This window comes from Diospyros lotus, chromosome 15, assembly GCF_014633365.1.
Source record: "Diospyros lotus cultivar Yz01 chromosome 15, ASM1463336v1, whole genome shotgun sequence".
NCBI lineage: Eukaryota > Viridiplantae > Streptophyta > Magnoliopsida > Ericales > Ebenaceae > Diospyros > Diospyros lotus.
Window position 1 is genome coordinate 816,565 of NC_068352.1, and position 19,340 is coordinate 835,904.

The window sequence follows — 19,340 nt, forward strand, 5'->3', positions numbered from 1 at the left end:
AAAGTATAATCATTGTTTGAATTGGATATGATTGAGTTTAAAATTCTTATCACTTTAAATATTATATACGGATAAAACGAATCTCAACATTTATATATCTAATTTTTTATATTTTCATCCTGAGGTTCAAATCCTCATCAATTTTAATTATTTTATTTTTTAATATATTTATTTATTTTCATTGCATTAATAAATTTCTCCAAACAAAGCCTAAATGCTCCAATCAACAATGAAGAGCTGGCTAAAATATTATTAAAATAATATTTTAAAAAAATAATTTTATATTTAAACTATTTATATTTAAAAAATACACAAAGATATGACGTAATTTTGTTAATGTTATTATGTCACTAAACAAGTAAAGGATATAGTGACAGTTGTTGTATTGTTTAGGTGATAATGATACAATATGACTTTAATTATCACTAATATTATAATATAACTATTTAATTGACACATGTACATCTGTCCCATTATCTAGATCATGCTTGGTCTCAATTTGTTTGTTTGAGCCACTTTCAATCTCGATATTTTATTTGGATCAAGCCCGATCTAAATAAAGAGATTTTACAAGGCTTAAGTGCAAATCGATCCTACTCAAGATTATAATACTTGATGTGCCTAAGGTTTTCTCTTAGAATTAAGGGAAAACTTATAGTTATAAGTTATTTCTTATAATTTAAGGATTTATCCTAATCTCAATCGACTAGGAATAAATTATTTATCCTAAATCCTAAGAAGACGATTTTACGGGATAAAGTTAATCTCCTCAAAACTGTTTGATATAACTAGTCCTAAACACTATCCAACAAGGAAAACTTAATCATAAATAAAGTATTATCTTTATACTAAGGTATAAAAATATATTTCTTTTTAAGTAAATATTTTCAATTGTGATCTTACAGTTTCTTACGTTTTATTGTTTTACCTATGATTTAAATATCAGAGTAGCTTTCCCAGTTAGTCTCAGATAATCTCACCATCTTATTTTGTAACTAATTTAGTTCAATAGTATAAAGACGAGGAATTTTTTGTATGGTAATGAGATAAGTATAACAAATTTTAAACATAATTCTATATAAAATGATGTGATTAATTGATAATTATATTATAAAAATATCTTATATCTTGTTAATAATAGATTATAAAATATTATTTATATAAATATTATAATTAAAATATATCCCAAGGTGGGGAAGAAGGCGTCATGAAGTGACTCAACTATGATATTTTCGGTGACATTCATGTATTGGTATATTATATTTTATTCATATTAATATATGAGTACAATAAAAAATGTCACAATCGAGTATCAAAATAACATTTTGGTATCATATTATTCTTACTTTATATTCTTCGGATGCAAAAATTTACAATCGTATCAAAGATTGTTGGTCGGATGTATAAATTTTATTTCTCGAGCCAATGATAATTTAACAAATACTTAGTCAAACGTTACTCAATAAACTTTTACCAAAGAATGCTTGTAAATATTATGTATGTATACATACATGGATGTAGGAATACAGTATAAACCCTTATTGTCCTAATAATACGAGAATATCCAGAATTGGGACGTTGAGCCTCTTATCCTCTTCTTCGAGCGTCGATTAACAATGGAATCAGATCCACCGTTCCATGAAAAGTACAAGAATCTCTTCTCAAGCTTCGCGGAAAAAGCAGGCAATTCAAAGGCGGCGCATGAAAATGAACCGGTTATGGCCGACGAATGTGCGCCACCAGTCGTTGATCTCCGGTGGCTAAGCGCAGGCGACATGGAGCAGAAAGAGTGCTGCAAGAGAGAGATCGCCGGCGCCGCGAACCAGTGGGGGCTGTTCCAGGTCGTGAATCACGGTATTCCTCGCGAGATCTTGGCGAGGATTAAGCGCGAGCAGGTGAAGCTCTTCCGGATACCGTTCCACAAGAAAGCGAACGACAGGTTTCCGAATTTGCCGGCGGAGTATTACCGTTGGGGAACTCCAACGGCCAGTTCCCTGACGCAGTTCTCGTGGTCCGAAGCTTTCCACATACCTCTAGAAAACTTAGCGAAGTTGAAGCTACTCAACAGTACTCTTAGGTATGGAGCTATGATTATGATCTTCAAGAAGCTTTCATGCATATCTCTTTCAGCAATTTTTATATAATCAAAAAATCATGTCGGCATGATTTGATGGTAATAATTATATATCTAGACAAGTTTAATCGAGTTTGAATTATATAATCAGTGCTGAATCACATTATACCATAAAAAAATCATTGATCGTTATCATCTTCCAAATCATCCTCAATTAGGGTTTCATACACTCGTCTTCTTGGAGCCAATCACCCCCAATTAGGGTTGCTTACTGCGTACATGGGTGTTTTAATTTCCTTCTTGGAATTTTCCACTGAATTTTAAATTACACACCTTAATTTCATGAAAATTAATTCATTTGCATAGAATTAATATCCTTTAGAATCTCTCAATAATATCAATCTATATATTGAGTATAATAACTATATATATAGTTGCAACAACTCTCGTGTCACGTTACTTTGACTGTCTTTAAACAAAATTTTGGGACAAACAACGATATTTTCTTATTCAATAAAACTAAACAAAAAGTTAGAATTTATGTAATTATGCAAATAGTTATGTTTTTTATGAAAAAGTTAAGGATGGGATAGCTTTAGAACCTCTCTTTAAGGACCATATTATTGGGCATAGAAACTATCATCTTTACAGCATATAGTCACAAAGACTACTCTATTGTCGGCACATTAACGGCATTTCCCGTACAAAAAAATATGTGAGAAAAGCGTTTTCCACTTCTTAATTGACAAATTATTGAATTTCTCAAGTCCACAGGGAATAAACTAATGGGTTGTGTGCGTGTGCGCGCGCACTTTAATTGCAGCAAGACGATTGCAGAATTTGCAGAAGCGACTTCAGAGCTGGCTCAAGGGATAGCTGAGATTCTAGCAGAAAACCTTGGCTGTTCACCCACTTTCTTCTCCAAGAACTGCTTGCGCAGCTCATGTTATCTGCGACTGAACAGATACCCACCATGCCCAATATCTTCCCAAGTGTTTGGACTGGTGCCACACACAGACAGCGACTTCCTCACAATTCTCTATCAAGATCAGGTGGGAGGATTGCAGGTGGTGAAAGATGGCAGGTGGGTTAACATCAAACCTAATCCTGATTCTTTAATCATCATCATTGGAGATCTGTTTCAGGTATCTTTCTCATCTCTTTATTTCTTCTCACACATCAACTTCATCCTCATGAATCATCCATTAAATTGCACACGCTGATGAGCACGCCACCACTGGAGAATTTGGAGAATGATCTAAAATGTTTTTTTTTTTTTTTTATAAAAAATGGGTTGATTAATTATAGAAACCTATTTAGGATTTGTCATAATATATATTTTCCATGGAATTTATTGTCAACTTAATTACAAAAAATCTACTTTGATTCTGTTTAATTTAAGAAATACATGTTTAAGATTCATACCCAATGAAATCTTGCCGTCAACTTATATGCCTATTTTCTAGATTCTTTTTGTTGATTTATCTTATATGCCCTAAATCTAATTTTTTATAAATGTTTTTTCTGTATATTATTCTAATTTTTTATACTTTTTTTTTGCATAATTTTGTGTAATGATTTGATTGCAATCTCCTGTGTGTATATACGTGTATATATATGTATATAAATCAAAGAGAATATTAAAAACACGAAAAATTAATGTGGTTCGGCATAAATCTACATCAATGAGATAGAAAATCTCATATCCACTGAGATAAATTGTTTTGAGTACAATGATTTCTCTTTTTAATTCTCTCTTCGTATTCAATACACATATATAAAAATATTTTATACATACAGAGAATGCAAGACCCTATTCTCATTTATAGATAAAGGGCCTAAAATAGGCTTTGGGCTTTGAATTTAGAGGCATAAATCCAACATTTTATATTACTAAAACATAATATTTTGTAGTTCACCCGAGGTTAAAAGTATGAAATTATTTAGATATAAAACTAATTAAATTTTACTATTTGGGGACAAGAAAGGCATGGAGCAATGGGGTGTACAAGAGCATGGAGCACAGGGTTGTGAGCAATCATCGGGTGGAAAGGTTTTCTATCGGATACTTTCTGTGTCCATCCAATGAAACCGTCATTCAGCCCTGTCATCAACCTTCCATCTACAGGAAGTTCAGCTTTGGAGAGTACCGCCAGCAAGTGCAGCAGGATGTCATCGCCACTGGCGGCAAGATTGGCCTCCGCCGATTTCTCACGTAAGTACAAAATCACCATGTCCTTTATCTTATTCCAATTTTTTTTTTTACAAAAATATACAAAAATGTTATTTGTATAAAAAATAATTTAAGCCGTTTGAGCTATATTATAAAAAAAAAAAATTTATCGTGTCTTTGATTGGTTTAATCAATTTTACATAAGTAGATTAAGTTTATACAATAATTTTTAATATAATTCAAAGAATTTTAAAAAAGTGTAATAATACAAACTGTTGTTCCTTGAATATAATATTAATATTTAGAGTTTCGAGGAATCTGTCTTCATGCTGATAAATTCCTGCAAAGAATAACATCGCTAGGTGTCGTATGAAGATCTCTGCGCAAACACTCTGATGCTTAAGTCAATAGATGGCGGATTGTTGAAGAATTCACATATCGCTGATATCAGTAATATTGTATTTAGAAGGCTAATTTGATGCTTGTCGAAAACAATACTATGTAATGAAAATGTTAAGAATATTCAAATGTGTATTTAACTCAAAGTGTAAATGTTACTAGAGTAATATATGTTATTACTCAACTAATTGAATGAAAATGTAGGAAGAACCAATTTTAGATCTATATTACTCGACTATGATATGAAAATAGTCGACTTGAAAAACAAAAATGAGTAAAACTGCACTCAACTAATATGTTATGTTAGTCGATTCTTAGATTATGCTCTCAAAATATCACTCGACTATTATTGTAAGTAGTCAACTCATTGTTAGGATACGGAGAACTCTCTATATTGTATTCAACTAATATCAAATGATTACTTAACTAATTTCCCATATTATTAGTCAACTTCTTATATAACAACAAAGACCCATTAAAAGTATAATCAACTAATAAGTAGAGAGGCTTGACGAATGTGTTTTGATGCAAAAGAGATTTTAAGTCATCTAAATGTATGTAGTTGATTTTTAAACTTTATACTCGAAAATGAGCAAATATTACTCGACTAATATTGAACAATACTTAAGTAATTATATATTGATAATAAATATGTTATCTTAATATATTTTTCTCAATTTTTTGATTAAAATAATTGATCACTTGATGATATTACATATTAACTTATCTTTGTACTCCATTATCATGTGTTAAAAATTGAAAACTCTAAAGTATTGAAAGTACATACTTGAGTAACTCGACATATTACTCAACTATTTACTTAAGTTATTTGACTACGAGTATTTCATACTTGAGTAATATGTCCGTGTGAATTTAAAATCTTTTTATATTACTTTTCTTCTTGAACAATTTGACAGATACATTTGATGTTCTAAATGTTGCACACGTATTCAAGAAATATTGATGTGAATATACATATTTGTTGATAGAGATTTTATGCCATTTTTTCTATTTGAATATATTTGTTTAAATTTGAAATTTGAAAAAGACAGCAGCCGATGATATTTGTTACAAATAAAAAAAAATTCTCTTATTTTATATATACATACAAGATCGATCAAAGTTGTAGGAAGGTAGGACGAGGAGCAATTGAAACTAAGTGACAGATATATAAACTTTAAAACACCCAAGCTCAAACAGTCATCTGCTCTTTTGCTGAGAGCTATTCAAACGACAAAACCTACATCTTCAAGTTCGAAAAATAACTTTTAAGTGTTTTGTGGATTCTATCTTGTATCATTCTTGTATCTTTAGACATTTTTGTCTGATTTATTCTTTTATGAATTGTAAAGTGAGATTTGAAGGTATGGGGTTAGAATTATAATTGCTTCTTCTTTGTAAGTTATAGATGATAGTGTTTGTCTCTTAAAAAAAAAAACACTAGATTAGTGATTGTTTCAAAAGTATTGGTATGTGTCAAGATAGTGAATGTAGACTGCTATAAATCTATCATCTCCTTCTCTTTTGCTTTGATATTATTTTTTTCTATTATTTTACATTTTCATTTGATTTAAAAAATTTAGGATAAGCTTAATTCACCAATTCTTAATATTACCTTTTCAACAAGTAAGAACAACTTACTTGGGGGTATTCCTCTTTTTATAGGAATAGTTTTCGAAAGAGGTAAGGCTTCTTGTTACTGTGGGATAAGAACTATTATTAAATAACTCTTATCTTTTGAGAGTTTTTCAAAATGAACATTAGATATAAAACTACACGTTTCTTCATCAAATGCCCCACGACTGGTCATTCAGGAGCCTCAATCAAGTCGATAGAGGTTTTGACTCTCCCTAGAGACTCTGCCTTGCCCGAGAGGTTCTGCCATGTCCTAGTCTTTGGCTTCTTTTTACATATTTTTATTATTTTATTTTATTTTATTATTATTAATTTTATTCTTTTTTATAGTTATTAGTCATCTCAAAGATAGAAACTCTTCTCTCTTTATAAAAAAAATCCTTGGAATGGAGAATTTTTTATTTAAAATTATAAAAAATATTTATATTAAAAAACATAAATAAATTCAAAGTACTAAAATGCTAATTGGTTTTTATGCATTTTTTTAAAATTTATTTACCCTTTTATAACGTACATTGTTTTAAAATATTATATTTTATGTTAGAAAATATTAATCTTGGCTGTTTGATATATTTTTATCTGAAAATTTTTAAAAATTCATTATATTTTAAATTGTCCAATTTTAAGGCATGGTTTTAGGCTTCAATCAATCCATCTTGTATTATTATATTAGGAAATATTTTGTAATATCGCCAAAAAGCTTAGAAAATGATATTATATATTGAGAATAAATAAAAAGTGAAATAACATCAAATGAATACCTTTTACATTGAATTTAGGCAAAGAATTTACGAGTTAAGCGTGCTTGAACTGGGAAGCTTAAAGATGGGTAACCCCTAAAGAAATTCGCATAGACCCCATTAGGATAAGCTGTTTTGGTTCTTTTTATCGCTTAATGCGGGATGTTACAGCTGGTATTAGAGCAACCTGACCGTGTTTTGGGATTGTGTACCAGTTAAAGGCTGGGGTACTGGACCGGGGAGAACTGAGATCAGTTATAAGGTCGCATGATGAGGACGTCATATGCTCGATGAGGGATAATGTAATAATACCCTAAGAGCCTAAAGAATGGTAGTATACATTGAGAATAAGTAAAAAATGAAATAATACTACCTGAATATCTTTTGGGCTGAATGTAGGTAAAAAATTCCCGAGTTAAGCATGCTTGAGTCGGGGAAGCTTAATGATGGGTGATCCCTATGAAATTATCGTAACCCTATCAGAGTAAGTTGTTTTTATCCTTTATATTTCTCGAGGCAACTAGTTAGATATTTTTTGGACTGAATATAGGTAAAGAATTCTTGGATTAAGCGTGTTTAAGCTGGGGAATCTTAAAGATTGATGACCCCTAAGAAGTTCACGTAGACCAATCAGAGTAAATTATTCTAATCTTTTTTATTGCTCAATGCGAAATGTTATATATTTAATTAATTAAAGGGTAAATTTGTAAATTCAAAATAAGCATAAAGTAGCAATTATTTTCACAAGCAAGACAAGATAGACTTTTCCTTTTGCCCCTCAGATCGAGTCGTAACGTTATGTGGTGGAAAATTGCCTCTGAACTGTTATTACTGATTACTTCGCTTGAAAGATAAAGCCACCTCCAAGGACACTTTTGTCATTTTATGCGTGGACTCAGGTGGGTCGGATCAAACCGCAAGACCAACCGAATTCCTTAGCCCAATTAACACACGGTATTAAGGAAATAGGTTACTGAACTTTAATTAAGGTATAAAAAAATTTGAATTTTAATTTATAACTAAAAATTCACTAAAATTAAATTTAATATATAATTTTACAACTACCATTAATTGTTATTAAAAAAGGCTAACAAAATTTTGACATTTTTGTATTTTAGTAAAAAGTTGAGTGATATTTTTGTACTTTAGTGTAAAATTTAATGATATTTTTATACTTTTATATAAAGTTCAGTGATTATTATTATTGTTTAGCCGCCCACGTTGTTAGTCACGTTAATATTTTGTTAAATTCTTTTAATGACAATTAATGGTACTTATGAAATTATGTACTAAATTGAAGTTTGGTGACATTTTGATTATAAAATAAAATTTAGTGATATTTTAATTACAAATTAAAATTAAGTGACATTTTGACTATAAATTAAAATTTAGTGACTTTTTGTAATTTAATATAAAATTCAGTAATTATTTTTGCTACTTAACCTACAGTAGTGTGTGTATACGTAATTGAATGTAATGCATATATATCGCGTACGTATATTATATACATACATTATATATATGTATGATATGTATATAAGGGATAATAAAAATTCGATTTACCTGAACTAATTAAACTGAACCGACCGAACTTACATCGATTTTTCTTGTATTAATTTGGTTCGATTATTTTTTTCTCAAAAGTTTAGTTTTTGATTTTTAATTTGATTTTTTGGTTGAAAGAATCGAACTAACCGATCATTAAAATGATGTTATTTTGATATTTGTAAAACAATATCGTCTTATTCGATTTTGTGTATTTTCTATTGATTATTTCGATTTTCTTCTATTTAATCAGTTCGGTTCAATTTATACGTTTTGACTTCGATTTTTTCAGTCATTTATCAATTTGATTTTTTATGTTTAGGGTTAATCTATTAGTAGATTTAAGTTAGTTCAATCGGTTAGTGAATTTCGATCAATTCGGTGAAATTGAACTGTCAATTTCTACGCCCCCTATATATATATATATATACTGTTATATTTGTTCGTTCTCAAATTTTTAAATAAGAAACTATACCGAACTTTTCATAAATTGAATCAAATTTTTTTAGCTCGTTTACCGAATCGACCATTCACGTACCCTTATATGTATATACTATTGTATTTGCCCGATCTTCGGTCCAAAATCAAAATTGGATTGGATTTCAATTTTTTAAATCAAAAACTGTACCAAACTTTGAATCAAATTTCTGAGTTTGGGCTGCTACGATTCAATAGGAACACCGTTGGGCGTTGGGCAGCCCAAATCCAATCTCTGAACCCAACAGCTGTTTCAAAAGGGATTAGAAAAAAAGAAACATTATTCCCTGCATTTCTTTCTGACCCCTTATTTCAAATTGACGGCTTCGCTGCTTCAGTCTTCCATTCCAAGTCGTCCTCCGTCAAACCGACAGTGGTCGGCCGCGAGATCCGGAGATGTCGAACTCCCCCACAGAAGGAGGGTGCCGCCGGTGCTGCTGCAGCTTCATCCTGACGGCGGGGCTCACTTCCCTCTTCATGTGGCTGAGCCTCCGCACCTCCAATCCCGTCTGCTCCATCCAGGCCTTCTACGTCCCCGCCCTCAACAAAATCGCCGTTAATTCCGCCGCCAACCACTCCGTCTTCTTCGACCTCAAGCTCGACAACGAGAACAAGGACAAGGGAGTCCTTTACGACGCGATAAACTTCACCCTCTCCTACCGGCCCCCCAACGGCAGCCGCCCCATCGCCATAGCCAACACGACCTTCCCCAAGTTCCGGCAGGGCCACAACAAGCACACTCACCGGAAGCCGTCGCTGGAAACGCACGGGATGCCGTGGGAGGCCGCTCGGAACTGGTCGGGGGTGGTTTTCCGTGTGGATTTGGCGACGAGGGTGAGGTTCAGGATCATGTTCTGGAAGACGAAGAGGCACAGCCTGGTCGTCGGCGCCGATGTCAACGTCACTGACTCCGGCGTTAAAGTCAATCGGAAGGGGATTCGGCTCCGGTCCGGCGCACCCGAGCCGCGTACGCAATCATTGCCTTTGGTGATCGCCTTTACCTTTTTTTACCTTAAATTTCATTATTTGACTCTCTCTGTTTAACCTTAAATTTCATTATAATTCCTCAGTTGGGGGGGCCAATGCCTTTGGGCCGCCCCACCATTCAGATATTTTTTATTTAGGCATTTTATTATAAAATAAAATTACTAATTTAGATTATTATGAAATTAAATATCATTTCCTTTTTCATCTTAAAAAATTATTTATATAGCAACCGGCTCATGCAAGAGAGGGTAATTTAGTCATTTTCAATTTTAACTAGGGTTTTAAGTAAAGGATCGAAGTTATAATGGAATTAGAATTGCGAAGTGAATGAAATTGAATAGTGTATGTTTTAATTCAAAACTTTAACTAGCATCGTCAAAAATTGATGGTAACATATTTTAACTAATCGATCACAAGTGTTACCTTCGAGTCTTCTTAGTTTTCGATTGCTCTTAATGGGTTATATATCAATACAATTTAGATATATATATATGTATAGAGTTTTGATATTTTAAATAATATTATTTTGTTTATATTAAGTAAAACTGACATGATAACTCAAATATAATGATTATGCAAAATTCATCTATTTAATTTTTTAAACAACTTGATATGATGGGTTTTACGTCATTATATTTGAGTTATCACATTAACGTTGTTTAATATAAACTAAGTAACGTTGGTTAAGAGATCAAAATTCTATATGTATATATAGATAAAGTATCAAAGTGAAGTTGGGATGGAGATACAAATAAGATTCGTTTTTTCAACCCTAATTGAAAATAATTAAGGTATGCTCAAATCTTAATCAATGATTGTTAACCCTATAACAAATTGGGCGAGGCGTTGTGAGTTTTTGCGGATTCAAGTTATTTTGTAACCCCCAATTTCGTCACTAGATTCCTATGATGATTAAATTATCATTTGAAATCATTCAAATATAACTTAAATTTTCGGGACAATTTTAGTTATTTTAATTCTAATAATTAACAGTAATTAGTGAGAAAAATAAGAAACGCATCGACAACAATTATATTTTTCTATTTCAAGGGCTATAAAATTCAAATCATTAAACCAATGATGGTGAATTCATCAATTTACTTGATGATTAACTAAAATTCATAATTTATCATTTTACTTGAGGATCAACTAAAAAGTGGGACAGAATGATAAAAGGGCCTTTTTATATAAATGCTAGAATATGAAGTTGATTGGGTTTTCGAAGGTCTCTTTTTATAGAAATGCTAAAATATGAAGGATATCTCTGGGGGCATATTTTTATGAAACGTACTATCCACTGTAACATGTAATATTAGTTTAATTTTTTATCCTACCAACATGTGACGAACATAATGTTTGTTATTTTTAAATTAATAAAAATGATCAAACTTATATCTTTCCTCATTTTTTTTTTTTGTGGCAACTTGAATTTTTTGTTATTTTGATTATATCTCTAGATTTGTATTTTTTAATTGATTTAATTTATGTATTATAACATTTATTTCATGTGACAACCCAAACGTTTCATTATTTCGATTATACCCCTGAATAGTTATTTTTGGGCCAAAATATACTTTGTTTTCTCATTTTATTTTTTTATACACATAAAAGTATATGAGTTAAATTAACTAAAAAATATAGGTATATGGGTGTATTCGGAATAATGAAACGTTTGGATTGCTATACAAACAAATAGATTAAAATATAAGGATTCAATTGATTTGAAAATCAAGTTCAGGCGTGCAATCGAAATAACAAAAAGTTCAAATAATTATGTAAAAAAATAAATAAAAATACTAGGTAAAATATATTGATTTGGCCAAAAATAGCAGTAGTTATAGTAACTTTTACCATTATCATACCCCAAAAAATAATTTTTGAAATTTTGTTAGGCCGTAGAATTTACCCTTTTATATATTAGTGAAAAGCAAATAATTTGTCAAGTTGTCTCCAATGCTTCGCCAAAGGCCTTTCCAAGCTAAATTTTTGAGTGAGGCAATTTAGTTTGAAGATGTCCAATGCTGGTCATTATCGCTACATCTATTCGCTAGATTTGACAATCAATTTCGTCCACTTTCGCAATCTGTCTTCCATAACGACCATCTCAACGCTAATGCAAGCCAATTTGTCATCGAAATAGCTCGTTGATTGCAACAAATTTTGAGATGATGATCTAACTACTCAGAGATAATGATTGGAAGAGGAAAACGACTGAATAAAACTACCATTTAGTAGACACCATTGGTGAAAGATGAGTAGACGTCGCGATGACGACCAACAGACACGGCAACGACGAGAAGGGAACAGTCGTGGTGACAACAGATTTGAGTGATAAGGCTTGTGTATTTAATTTTGGAATTTTTTTATTGATTTGTGCATTTGATGAATGGTATTGTATATTTATGTATTTGGTTATTGACTTGTGTATTTGATTATTGATTTTGTGTATTTATGTATTTAATTTTTTTATATATTTAATTATTAATTTAATGTATGTGTATATTTAATTATTGATTTTGTATATGTGTATTTAATTATCAATTTGCATATTTTATTATTTTGTATATGACTGTTGTTGAAATTTTATTTTTAACATATTAAAATATTAAATTTATTATTATGAAATTATTTTAAACAATTTTGTTAAATAATTGTATTTAAAAATATTAGTAAATTGATTTAAGATTATATTAAATATTATTAAAAATGAATACAATAATATTTATTATTAAATTATAAAATAAATATTATATTTTTATAATAGTGCAAATTACAAATAAGATAAAATAAATAAAATACCTAATCAAATAGATAGAAGAATAAAGACTGATTGAAGGAGACATAATTTTCGATAAGAGCAACGAGGTTGTGGGAGGCCACGTGAATAGTATAGTTGACATTATATATATATATATATATTTAAAATATAAAAAATAAAATTTATTGGGCACCATTTCATCCTTCACGGTTAACTGTAGGGTTCATATCAACTGCCATATCACTGTTATTAATGTTTACTAGAGATATGAATAATATTATTTATTTTTAATATAAAAATAAAAATAAAATATTTATAATATAATAAAAGAGCGTTTTTATGCTGATACCGAGTTATATATATGTAAATATATATATTGCCACCGCCGAAGTCCCAACCAAACCTTCACTCGCAGAGAAGGCATTTCTCTTGCAGCTGGCAAACATCGAGAGAGAGAGAGAGAGAGATGTTCTAAATGCCGGCCTCAAAGGTCAAGAGTCTGAGTTCACTGTTCCGATTGGCCGCAGAGAAAACCATCAAATCCGCTTCCAAGGAAGTAAACCTAAAACGAATCGTTCCTTCGCTCGATCCCTCTTCTTCCGCCTTCGCTTCATCCGACCGCGTCGTTGAATCACTGAAAGCGTTTTCGCGCTCTAAACGCATGCCTGATTCCGAAGCAGTTTGCATCGACACCTCCAAGTTAGACAGAGCGCCCCCTTCCGGTGAAAATTCGTTTGCCTTTTAGTTTTAACGTTTGTGATTCCTTTTTGGTTGCCGAGAGAATGGAACGAACAATAAATGATGATCTAATTTACTATTGGGAGTTTGATGTGCATCATGAATTGTACTAGACCTGACATCGCTTACTCCGTAGGCAGACTAGCAAGATACACGAGCGATCCTGAGCATGACCATTAGGGTGCATTGGTCAGGATACTTAGGTACTTAAAGTACATCCTGGACTATAGATTACAATATACAAAATATCCATATGTACTGGAAGGATTTAGTGATGCTAATTGGATCTCCGATAGCTTAGAGACTAAATCAACCAGTGGGTATGTGTTCACCATAGGTGGTGCTGTTGTGTCGTGGAAGTCTTCAAAGCAGACATATATAGCACGGTTAACCATGGAGTCAGAATTTATAGCTTTGGACAAAGCAGGCGAAGAAGCTGAGTGGCTTCGTCATTTCCTCGAAGACGTTCCATTATGGCCAAAGCCTGTTAACGCCATTTGCATATATTGTGACAACTTAGCTACCTCAATGAGGGATAAGAACAGTGTCTACAATGGAAAGTCAAGACACATTAGGCGCAGGCATAACACTGTCAGAGAGTTGCTCACAAATGGAATAATTTCCATTGATTATGTAAAATCGAAAGAAAATCTAGTTGATCCTTTGACGAAAGGAGTGACTCGTGAGCAAGTCAAATTTACATCGAAGGGAATAGGGTTAAAGTCTTTTAAATGACTTTTCCGGTGGTAACCAAACCTAGTTGACTGGAGATCCCAAGATCTAGGTTAAATTGGCCAACTGGCTGGAATAAGTCATAGTTGACACACTATGAAACTTTTAGTTTCTCCCCATGTCTCAGAAATTGAAGAGTGTGTCATGCCGATGTTAAAGGGAAGGTTGATATCTTGATATAAGAGGAGTAGTGACAGGGTACTCTTAGTCAATGCTTCCCTATATGAGAGTAGAAGTGGGGTCGCTTCTATGAGAACTGTTTAATGGCTTGGGTTCTCTAGAGCTCTCATGAAATCCAAGATGCTGTCCAGGACCAAAATGACACAATCGTATAGAAATCAATGGGTTAAGACATGTTGTGTGTGATGTCTATTGTCTCGATTTACCTTCAAAAGGATAGTTCAAGAGCTAGTCTCACTATTTCTTCGATAAATTCGATAGACATTCACTAAGGAAGGTTCAAGTCCAAAAGACACCTTGTTGATGCATAACTTATCCATTTGCTCTCAATGAATCCATGTCGTTTTGTATGATTTTAGTGCACACACACTCATGTGGGGGATTGTTGGATGTGTGTGTGTGTGGTTTTATTTTTAATTTTATTTTTATTTCTTGCTTAGTCCCCAAGATGTTCTAGAACAACTTGGCCCCCAAGTTCTTCTAGAAATACTTGGTCTCCAAGCACTTCTTGATTGGCTTGGTCTCCAAGTTTGGTGGGTGCCTATATATATTGGTGTGAAGTTTTTCATTCTTCACAAGCTCTCACAAGTTCTCATAAGCTCTCACATTGTTATCTCTTCTCAAGTTTTATCTCTCATACCGAGTTCTTTTCTTTGAGCTTTGGAAGAGTTTGGTATTCTCAAGTTTTTCATCACTGAAAGTGAGCCCGTCTTGAGTTCTGTTAGCTCCGGTTGTTCGTGGCTGTTGTTCACCGGAGAGGTCGTTTCATCCAGCTGAGACAGTCGCCCTAGTCTGCTTGTCGCCGGTGCATGGCGCTAACTGTCTTCAGGACAGCGCAAAGCGAGACTCGACCTACTTCTGTTCCTACCTCTTCCACGATCCAGAAATTTGTTCCTGATTCCTTGTCGTTTCAACTAGGAGCAGTGTTGTTCAACCATCTTCTCTGATTTGCTGTTTTAGTCTGGTAACCTCTGTTGTTGTTCATTTAATTATAAACTCTTGTTACCGTGAACATCAGCTGTTATAATAGTGGTCAAGTATATAGTATATGTTTCTTGTATCGTGGCTGGTTAGAACTATTTTTATTTTTTTTTATATCAAACAAGTTATTTCTATATACCGTACGTATCTATACTCTCTATATCCCTAACATAAAAATCTGTACCAAATCTTTCAGTCTTCATATTGAAACAAATTTCTGAGTTTGGGCTGCTACGATTCAATAGGAACTTCCCATCTAGACCAAAATGAACACCGTCGGCGTTGGGCAGCCCAAATCCAATCTCTGAACCCAACAGCTGTTTCAAAAGGGATTAGAAAAAAAGAAACATTATTCCCTGCATTTCTTTCTGACCCCTTATTTCAAATTGACGGCTTCGCTGCTTCAGTCTTCCATTCCAAGTCGTCCTCCGTCAAACCGACAGTGGTCGGCCGCGAGATCCGGAGATGTCGAACTCCCCCACAGAAGGAGGGTGCCGCCGGTGCTGCTGCAGCTTCATCCTGACGGCGGGGCTCACTTCCCTCTTCATGTGGCTGAGCCTCCGCACCTCCAATCCCGTCTGCTCCATCCAGGCCTTCTACGTCCCCGCCCTCAACAAAATCGCCGTTAATTCCGCCGCTAACCACTCCGTCTTCTTCGACCTCAAGCTCGACAACGAGAACAAGGACAAGGGAGTCCTTTACGACGCGATAAACTTCACCCTCTCCTACCGCCCCCCCAACGGCAGCCGCCCCATCGCCATAGCCAACACGACCTTCCCCAAGTTCCGGCAGGGCCACAACAAGCACACTCACCGGAAGCCGTCGCTGGAAACGCAAGGGATGCCGTGGGAGGCCGTTCGGAACCGGTCGGGGGTGGTTTTCCGTGTGGATTTGGCGACGAGGGTGAGGTTCAGGATCATGTTCTGGAAGACGAAGAGGCACAGCCTGGTCGTCGGCGCCGACGTCAACGTCAGTGACTCCGGCGAAAAAGTCAAGCGGAAGGGGATTCGGCTCCGGTCCGGCGCACCCGAGCCGCGTACGCAATCATTGCCTTTGGTGATCGGCTTTACCTTTTTTACCTTAAATTTCATTATTTGAGTCTCTCTCTGTTTAACCTTAAATTTCATTATTATTCCTCAGTTGGGGGGGGGGGGGCAATGCCTTTGGGCCGCCCCACCATTCAGATATTTTTTATCTAGGCATTTTATTATAAAATAAAATTACTAATTTAGATTATTATAAAATTAAATATCATTTCTTTTTTCATCTTAAAAAATTATTTATATAGCAACCGGCTCACGCAAGAGGATAGTTTAGTCATTTTCAATTTTAACTAGTGTTTTAAGTAAAGGGTTGGAGTTATAATGCAATTAGATTTGTGAAGTGAAGGAAGCTTATTGAATGGTGTATGTTTTAATTCAAAACTTTAACTAGCATCGTCAAAGATTGATGGTAGCATATTTAAACTAATCGATCACAAGTGTTACCTTCGAGTCTTCTTAGTTTTTGATTCCTCTTAATGGGTTATATATCTATACAATTTAGATATATATATGTATAGAGTTTTGATATTTTAATTAATATTATTTAGTTTATATTAAGTAAAATTGACGTGATAATTCAAATATAATAATTATGCGAAATTCATTTATTTAATTTTTTAAACAACTTGATAAGATAGATTTTATGTCATTATATTTGAGTTACCAGATCACCGTTGTTTAATATAAACTAAGTAACGTCGATTAAGAGATCAAAATTCTATATGTATATATAGATAAAGTATCAAGGTGAAGTTGGGATGGAGATATAAATAAGATTCTTTTTTTCAACCCTAATTGAAAATAATGAAGGTATGCTCAAATCTTAATCAATGATTGTTAAACCTTATAACAAATTGGGCGAAGTGTTGTGAGTTTTCGTGAATTCAAGTTATTTTGTAACTCCCAATTTCGTCACTAGATTCAATGTTAACTAATGAATTCAACACTTATTATTCAAAACAAGAAAGGAACAATTTAACTATCTTCCAAACTATGATTAAATTACCATTTGAAATCATTCAAATATAACTTAAACTTTCGGGACAATTTTAGTTATTTTAATTGTAATAATTAACAATAATTAGTGAGAAAAATAAGAAATGCATCGACAACAATTATATTTTTCTATTTCAAGGGCTATAAAATTCAAATCATTAAACCAATGATGGTCATGAATTCATCAATTTACTTGATGATTAACTAAAATTCATAATTTATCATTTTACTTGAGGATCAACTAAAAAGTGGGATAGAAAGATAAAAGTGCCTTTTTATATAAATGCTAAAATTTGAAGTTGTTGGGTTTTTGAAAGTCTCTTTTTATATAAATGCTAAAATATGAAAGATATTTTTGACATATTTTTATGAAACGTACTATAAGAATACCCATTGTAACATGTAATATTAGTTTAATTTTTTATCCTACCAACATGTGACCAACATCTAAAATATTAGAAACCAAATTTGTGAAGATAATGTTTTTTATTTTTAAAATTTAAAATTAATAAAAATGGTCAACCTTATATTTTTGCTCATATACTCTCACGTTTTTTTGGGTGGCTATTTAAAATTTTTGTTATTTTAATTATATCCTGTATTTTTCAGTCGATTTAACTCTTAAATTTTGATATTTATTTCGCATGGCAAATCGGACATTTCACTATTTCGATCATACACCTGAACATTCATTTTTGGGTTAAAGTATACTTTGTTATCTTATTTTACTTTTTTTTTTTACACATGAAAGTATTGAAGTTAAGTTGACTCGAAAATATAGGTTCATGAATGTGTCTTGAATAATAAAAATTTTAAATTGCCACACAAAAAAGAGAGAGATTAAAGTACAAAAGTTAAATTGAGTAGAAAATCAAGTTCAGAAGATATAGTCAAAATAACAAAAAGTTTGACTGCAAACAAAATAAATGTGCACTGTAAAAATATAGATTTGACTAAAATAGTAGTAGTCATAGTAACTTTTACCATTTACATACCCGCAAAGAGTAATTTTTGAAATTTTGTCAAACACGCATAATTTACCCTTTTATATATTCACAAAAAAAGGTTAATTTGTTAGGTTGTCTCCAACACTTCGCCAAAACCCTCGCTAAGTTAAATTTTTAGGGTGGTAAGTCAGTTTGGAGATGTCCAATGTTGCTCATTATCACTACATCCCATCGCTAGATTTGACAATCCATTTTGTCCATCCTCGCCATCTCTCTCTCTCTCGTAATGACCATCTCAATGCTAATGCAAACTAATTTGCCATAAAAATAGGCCTGTGGTTGCAGCAAATTTTGAGAAGGAGGTCCAAGTGTCTAACTAGTCGGAAACGACGATCGAAAGAGAAAAATGACTATCGATAAAACCATCATTTAGTGACAGAAGATAAGCAGAAGTTGCAACGACAATTAGTAGATGCGACAACGACGACCAGTAGACATGGCAACAATTACTTTGAATGATAATGTTTGTGTATTTGATTCTAGAATTTTTTTTTATTGATTTGTGTATTCGATGAATGGTATTGTATATTTATGTATTTGGTTATTGATTTGTGTGTTTGATTATTGATTTTGTGTATGTATGTATTTAATTTTTTGATGTATTTAATTATTAATTTTGTGTATGTATATTTAATTATCGATTTATATATTTTATTACTTTGTATACGATCGTTGTTGAAATTTTATTTTTAACATATTAAAATATTAAATTTATTATTATGAAATTATTTTAAACAATTTTGTTAAATAATTGTATTTAAAAATATTAGTAAATTGATTTAAGATTATATTAAATATTATTAAAAATTAATACAATAATATTTATTATTAAATTATAAAATAAATATTATATTTTTATAATAGTGCAAATTACA

General features: G+C 32.4%; 3 protein-coding genes across 9 annotated transcripts in view; all 3 read left to right on the forward strand.

Annotated features, from left to right (window-relative positions):
• The first annotated feature begins 1,530 nt into the window (after positions 1 to 1,530).
• LOC127792259 (gibberellin 2-beta-dioxygenase 8-like) lies at positions 1,531 to 4,924 on the forward strand. 3 transcript variants are annotated; one of them, XM_052322713.1, is made up of 4 exons: positions 1,531 to 2,077; positions 2,898 to 3,219; positions 4,063 to 4,289; positions 4,553 to 4,924. In XM_052322713.1, the coding sequence occupies exons 1-4, from the start codon at positions 1,617 to 1,619 to the stop codon at positions 4,578 to 4,580; spliced, it is 1,038 nt and encodes a 345-aa protein (XP_052178673.1). In that variant the 5' UTR covers positions 1,531 to 1,616; the 3' UTR covers positions 4,581 to 4,924. The 3 variants fall into 3 exon arrangements, with proteins under 3 accessions (XP_052178673.1, XP_052178674.1, XP_052178672.1); XM_052322714.1 differs by having other exon boundaries at positions 4,596 to 4,924; XM_052322712.1 differs by having other exon boundaries at positions 4,610 to 4,924.
• A 4,339-nt stretch (positions 4,925 to 9,263) lies between these two features.
• On the forward strand, positions 9,264 to 16,685 carry LOC127791824 (protein NDR1-like). 3 transcript variants are annotated; one of them, XM_052321943.1, is made up of 2 exons: positions 9,264 to 10,044; positions 16,490 to 16,685. In XM_052321943.1, exons 1-2 carry the CDS (start codon positions 9,440 to 9,442, stop codon positions 16,515 to 16,517), a joined length of 633 nt encoding a protein of 210 aa, XP_052177903.1. In that variant the 5' UTR covers positions 9,264 to 9,439; the 3' UTR covers positions 16,518 to 16,685. The 3 variants fall into 3 exon arrangements, with proteins under 3 accessions (XP_052177903.1, XP_052177902.1, XP_052177901.1); XM_052321942.1 differs by having other exon boundaries at positions 9,264 to 9,882; positions 16,328 to 16,685; XM_052321941.1 differs by having other exon boundaries at positions 9,267 to 9,634; positions 16,080 to 16,685.
• Positions 13,175 to 19,340, forward strand: part of LOC127791821 (pentatricopeptide repeat-containing protein At4g04790, mitochondrial) — a 53,165-nt gene continuing 46,999 nt past the window's right edge. The window contains exon 1 of one of the 3 annotated variants that reach the window (XM_052321935.1): positions 13,175 to 13,256. Coding sequence is in view for 1 of the 3 variants with exons in the window: in XM_052321936.1 (XP_052177896.1) it covers positions 13,264 to 13,510 (247 nt within the window). In the remaining 2 variants the exon portion in view is untranslated. Of the gene's footprint in view, positions 13,511 to 19,340 lie in introns of all 3 variants that reach the window. The other 2 variants (XM_052321934.1, XM_052321936.1) reach the window with 2 other exon arrangements.